Here is a 6000-nt window from a genome sequence, read left to right as displayed (position 1 = left end):
CTACTCACTGGCCCAGGCCAACTTCATCTTCTGGCTGTGAGCTTTGGAGGATTTAGAAAACAAGCTCTTCACTATCTGAAGTGGCACTGATTTTCCACTGAGGTACAGTTTATTGTGGCAGTCTGGCAACCAGGGCCCTGCACCAGTGTCTGTGTGTTTTCCTTTATGGAGCATCCAGACATAAGCCATGACATAGCCAGTCATGAATGCATCAAAGCCAGCTCGGTGCGTGCCCCCCTGTGAAGGTGGATCGTGGCCTTCCTTTCCTGCAGCACATGCTGCTTCAGTCTCAGGGAGGTCTGGGTGATTGGCTGAGCCCTCCTGAGCAGGAACATCTGACTTCCCTTCCACTTGGTCACTGTCAGAGGCATTTCCCACAGCAGAAGGGCTCACAGCAGCTGCCACCTGGGCAGTTCCTTCTGTGCTGCTCAGATCCTCTTCCCAGCGTGCCCTGGCGTCTGAGCTGATCTCTGATTCCATGTCCATAGAGTTCTCCTCCAGTGGTGTGTCCTCGCTCCTGGGAGTGATCTCTGCCAGCTCCACAGCAGCTGCAGGCTCATAGCAGTTCTGTTTTGGTGGTGGTCCCTCCTCCCCATTCTGAGCTAGCTCCATTTCTTTCCCTGAGCCTTCCTGTCCAACTGCCTTTGCAGGCTCTTCTGTGTTCTTCCGGCACTTCCATTTCTTTTTCCGTTTCTTCCGCTTCTCCTCCCAAATCCTGTCATCCTCATCGATTATGAGGTCAATGTTATGAGACTGTGGACACTTCACCCCTTTTGGACACCAGCCATAGGCCTAGAGAGAAAGAGAGAAGTCTGTAGCCACCAGCCTGCTGATGAGAGCAGCCTATCACCATAAGAGGGAAGAGAGCTCATCATTCCCATCTGCTGAGGGCTTGTGAGGCTTTATCGGGAGCACTGTGTCCCGTTACAGCCCCACAACAAGCAAAGGGCATTGACAAAACTGTCAGGACACAGCAGACCATGTATGAGGAGAGGCCACAAAAGGCAGGTTTGTGCTACCTGGAGAGGACAAGGCTAAGGGGATGGGAATATCTAGTTGCTGTCTGTAGGTACCTAAAACAGAGGTTATAGACAATCATACAATGGTGTAGGTTGGAAGGGACTGCCAAAGGTCATCTAGTCCAACCCCCCTGCAGTGAGCAGGGCCATCCTCCACTAAATCAGGTTGCTCTGAGCCTTGTTAAGCCTGACCTTGAATACCTCCAGGGATGGGGCCTCAACTACCTCCCCTGGCAACCTGTTCCAGTGTTCCACCACCCTCATGGTAAAGAGCTTGTTCCTAACATCCAATCTAAATCTACTCTTCTCTGATTTCAAGCCATTACCCCTCATCCTATCACTACAGGCCTTTGCAAACAGTCTCTCCCCAGCCTTCTTGAAGGCCCCCTTCAGGTACTGGAAGGTCATTTTTAGTTCTCCCTGAAGCCTTCTCTTCTCCAGGCTGAACAACCCCAGCTCCCTCAGCCTGTCCTTGTAGCAGGTGTTCCTGATCATTTTTGTGGCCTTCCTCTGGACCCGCTCCATCATTTCCATGTTATTCCTGAGTTGCAGGCTCCAGAGCTGGACACAGTACTTTAGGTAAGTTCTTACCAGAGCAAAGTGGCAGAATTACCTTTTTTGATCAGCAGGCCACACATCTTCTGATGCAGCCCAGGAAGTGATTTGCCTTCTGGGCCTAAAGTGTACACTCTTGGCTCATGTCCAGGTTCACATCCACCACCACCTCCAAGTCATTTCCCACAGGACTGCTCTCAATTTCATCATCCCCCAGCCTGTACTGATATCTAGGGTTGCCCTGACCTGGATGAAGGGCCTTATACTTTGCCTTATTGAACCTCGTGAGATTCTCCTCAGCCCCCACTCCAGCCTGTCCAGGTCCCTCTGGATGGCATCCTGTCCTTCAGTCTTACCAACCACACCACTCAGCTTGGTGTCATCTACAAATTTGATGAGGGTGCTGAGGGGACCACTGTAAAAGGTGATGTGGGAAATTATGACTAGATATATAGAAAAACATTTTCCACAATTTTTGGTCAAGGACTGAAACAGGGGACTGGAAGATTTTGTAATTTCTGTCCTTAGAGGTTTTCAGAATTCACCACAAGAGGTTCTGAACAATATTGAATTGGTGGTTGGATGAGAAACTTCCAGTGGTTTCTCCAACCTATGTTGTTCAGCAACAGTAACAGGCAACATCTGTTCTCCTTGAGGAATCTGAAACCAATTATGATCAGATCAGACAGGCTCGCTCTTTACTGTGGTAGCAGCACCAAGACTCAAGATTCTGTGGATCACACTGTGCCAGGAGATACAGACATACAAAGGGTTTGTTACATCAGGATATAGGGGGAGAGAAGAGATGGCATTTCTTGCTCCAAGGACAAGCCAAGCCAATTTAGGATTTATGCACTTCAAGACAACAGTGGGTGCTGTGACTCAATACCACCTCACTGTTCAGGGCCACAGAATCTCGTTCTGAATTTTCCTGTCTAATGTAGCCTGTGGAGTTCACTGCCTCCAAACAGAGCATGTTATTGCCCTTTCTGGCAGGAAGCCACCTGAAGCCTGAAAATCTTCCTCATCCTATGAAGCAAGGAAGGGGAAGTTCCCACATGCTTTCCTACCAATTTCCTCTCTGGCCACGCATGGCTCTTTCCACAGAGCCAGGAAGCAAGCAGGGATTCACCTCACTTACCGAGAATTTCTCACAGACAGGCACCTTCGTTTCCCCTGCCCCGTTGTGGCTTTCCTCTTCCAGCGAGCAGTGGCGATAGTCGATGTAATGAGACATGTTGGCAGGATAGTTGCAGAACTCAACCGTGAGGTGCTGGCTGCTGGAGTCCTTCAGTTTGCAGTTCTCTCGCTTGCTGGAACAAACAGAAGCACACAAGTTACTGCTGTTGACTCACTGAAGGTACCACAGTGTGAAGCTGGTGCAAACATGCTGCCCCCTCTACCAAGTCTCAACTCCACTAGCTTCCTGCTCTTGAGCTCTAGCCCCAGCTCGACAGCCTGCTGGAAAAAAACTCATTCCCAGGAGAAAAGCATTAGTAAGTAGTTGCTTCTGTGCTGATTTAAAGGTTGGTTTCTCTTATGAGCTGATGTACAGGCAGGGAGAACAGTTGTCTCTGGTAGAATTATAACAGAAGGGCAGATATAGTTTGATTTTAAATATTAAGGGTTCTAAGCTACCTATTATCTTTATAATGTTAATGGACAAAATAAAAACGGCTCCAGATGAGCTATCATCCAGTAGCCACCACCCAAAGAGGTCAAGCCCAGTCAATGTAGACAACAAGGAAACATCTTCCAGGTTTTGTCCCAAGACCTGGCTAAAAGGCCTGAAACCTCTGGAAGGCCCCATGGAATTAGAATTGTGGGTTAAGATATTTAAGAGGTCACTTTGAAAAGTATTTTTATCTTGTCAAAACATTCTCATGTTTGAGAACAGCCATCTTGAATGTTTTCAGAGCTGACAAAGTGGCATTTCCTGATATAAAACAGTCACTAAAAATACCATTTCTCCTCTGTACACAGCAGGACTTCAGTTTAATAGGGATTCAAGGGGCTGTATCACTGCCAGGGGCTTGTTTAGATTGCAGGGCGGGTGGTGGTGCAGAAGGAGGGGCCAGACTGACACATGAAGTAGACACGAGTTCTGGAACAAGAGTACAACCTTCGTTTGCAAGAAAAGCAAGGGGGCATCACATGCAGGGGACATGACAGAGCTGGTGAGCTTCAAGAGGTGCAGGGTGCACCCATCCTTTAACTGCACCATTCCTCACAAAATTGAGTTATAACTAGCAGACCCTGCATGCACAGCTCTGTTTTCATTTGCTTTCTAGATGAGTTGCAGGAGTCTCTCTTCTGCACACATTCCTGCTGCAGCCCTATGGCACTGCTGGACCAGGACCATGCAGCCAAGCAGTTTTCAATGTTCAGCTGCATGTTCAGTTTTCTGCTGGCACCAGTTTTTAATCCCTCTTTCAGCAGCTACTCATCAGACAGGTTGTGTTACCAAATGCATTCAGCACCCATCCTAGAAACAAGAAGAGTATGGGGCAGTCATGTGCAAAGCACCTTTCTTCTCTCACTGGGATGATACAAAGACCCCACCCCCTTGCCTGGAAAAACAAACAAACAAAACTCTGATGCTCCATTGCCCTTCTTCCCAGAAACTTTAAATACCAGAGTGCTGCTCACCACTTCTTGTAAGCATACTCCAAGTAGGATGCTACAAAGCGAGTCTCAAACTCTGAAGCATATTTAGTGTCGTATATTCCTGCTGGAAACATTTCCGAGAGGTCAGCAGTGAAGGTGCCGAGGCTGTCCGGGAGGTGAGCGTAGAAGCACTGGTAGAGGAAGACCAGATCAATCAGGCCATTGTGGAGAATGAGAGGCTTCTTCGCTCGGATGAGCTCCAAGAAAAAAGTCCGAACGCTCTGGCTCTGGTTCTCATTGCCCTGCAAGAAGGATTAATCGAATGAGCCTTAGCACCCTGACTTGCCACCACCCCAGGAAGTCCTCAGAGCTTGCTGTAGCAGCACCCTGCCTATAGCTGTGACTTGCTCTGACCTAACAGAGGCAACTGGAAAAGCAACTGCAACAAATGGCAGCCTGGATATACAACAGCAGGGAGGTGAAAGGGATAAACCTGCACTCAAGACCCCTATGTGAACCCAACTATGTGAGGGAGAGCCAAAACATGGGGAAGCCAACAACATCCTGGAGCAAAGCAAACCAAGGTGTCCAAGAAGAGTCATTCTGTACCTTGTCGTTGCCCTTGTGGTAAGGGATCCCCTGTGAGTACTGCTTGTTGAAGTCAAAGCCGTGCTGCACCAGGAACTGCACCGACTGGGGCTCGACGATGTAATCCTCCATGCAGAGCAGCGTCAGGTTGTAGATCTGGCAGAGGTATGTGTTCTCTGACTGCAGAGAGAGCGTGCAAAGCCATACAGGGGTACCTGCCACAGGGAGCTGCTGGCAAAGCCGGGGACAATTCCAGGGAGCAGGGATTGGCGGAGTGCCAGCACTCAGAAAGTGGAACACGATCAAACGGCCGCTGTGGGGCCAGGCACGTACCTTCTCTGGGAGCTGCTTGAAACAAGCGACGCCAAGGGACAGGATGGAGCGGGTCCTGGCCGCGCTGCAGACGGCCTTATACCGCTCCTCGATGCACCTGCGCGGCATGAGAACAGGAGCTGACGGCTCCTGCCCCGGCCCATTCCACCGGCCCCTCCGGCACAGTTACAACCACAGCGCGATGGAAACCGCCCAACCGATACCGGAGGCACACGCCTCGGAGCACCTGCAGCCCTTAATTCCGGCAGAATGATAGCCCCCCCGAACCACTGCTCCCCCCACAGACACCCCGGGGCACTCACGGGCTTAGCAGCAACTTCCTGGCGCCGAGGCCGCTCAGCTCCTGGGGGGAGACACCAGTTAGCGGCCCCACGGGCCCAGCCACCCTGCTGGTCACCGTCGCCACCGCCCCCCCCGCCCCGATCTGCCTTACTGTATCCACGGCGACGAAGGTGGCGGTGCGCAGCGCCAGCACCATGGAGGGCCACAGCTCCGTGAAGTTGTCGCTCTGCACGTCCACCACCGGAACCCGCCACCGCGCCATGGCCGCCCCCGCGTCTCACGCCGCTCCCACGGCCTCCGCTGGATTGGCCGCCCGCTGCCGCCGATTGCTCTGCTCTCCGCGGCCCTGCCTGCCCGCCTGGGCGGGCCGTTTCCTGCCTGCCAACGGCGGGGCTTTTTCCCTTTCTCCAAATTCGCTTTCAATCCAAATTTCGGTTGTCGGTAAACAGGCGATCGGCTCGGGCAGTCCTTCCCAGCAGAGCGGGGGAAGAGGCGGGGACAGCGCTGATTGGCCCTGGTGCGCCGGGGGGTCCCGCCCCTTCCCCCGGGCGGCCTGAGGACAGGGGGGCAGGGGCCCGCGTTCTCGCGCCTCCCTCCGATTGGCTCAGGCACAGAA

General features: G+C 52.0%; 1 protein-coding gene across 1 annotated transcript; it reads right to left on the bottom strand.

Annotated features, from left to right (window-relative positions):
* TOE1 (target of EGR1, exonuclease) lies at window positions 1–5646 on the bottom strand. The gene is made up of 7 exons (XM_054384546.1): window positions 5536–5646; window positions 5405–5445; window positions 5103–5199; window positions 4791–4949; window positions 4224–4483; window positions 2716–2887; window positions 1–792 (listed from the first exon to the last, which is right to left on the bottom strand). Exons 1-7 carry the CDS (start codon window positions 5644–5646, stop codon window positions 1–3), a joined length of 1632 nt encoding a protein of 543 aa, XP_054240521.1.
* Window positions 5647–6000: the final 354 nt, after the last annotated feature.

Source organism: Indicator indicator, chromosome 10 (genome assembly GCF_027791375.1).
Source record: "Indicator indicator isolate 239-I01 chromosome 10, UM_Iind_1.1, whole genome shotgun sequence".
In the NCBI taxonomy this organism is placed as follows: domain Eukaryota; kingdom Metazoa; phylum Chordata; class Aves; order Piciformes; family Indicatoridae; genus Indicator; species Indicator indicator.
This window is presented reverse-complemented; position numbering and strand designations above follow the sequence as displayed.

What these genes read in the sequence shown, in the direction of transcription:
- TOE1 (XM_054384546.1), bottom strand. Translation starts at nt 5,646, where the DNA reads ATGGCGCGGTGGCGGGTTCCGGTGGTGGACGTGCAGAGCGACAACTTC. An exon ending in AGGAAGTTGCTGCTAAGCCC is followed by an intron (nt 5,200 to 5,404) that starts GTGAGTGCCCCG and finishes CATGCCGCGCAG; the next exon opens with GTGCATCGAGGAGCGGTATA. An exon ending in GAGTATGCTTACAAGAAGTG is followed by an intron (nt 2,888 to 4,223) that starts GTGAGCAGCACT and finishes TGTTTGTTCCAG; the next exon opens with CAAGCGAGAGAACTGCAAAC.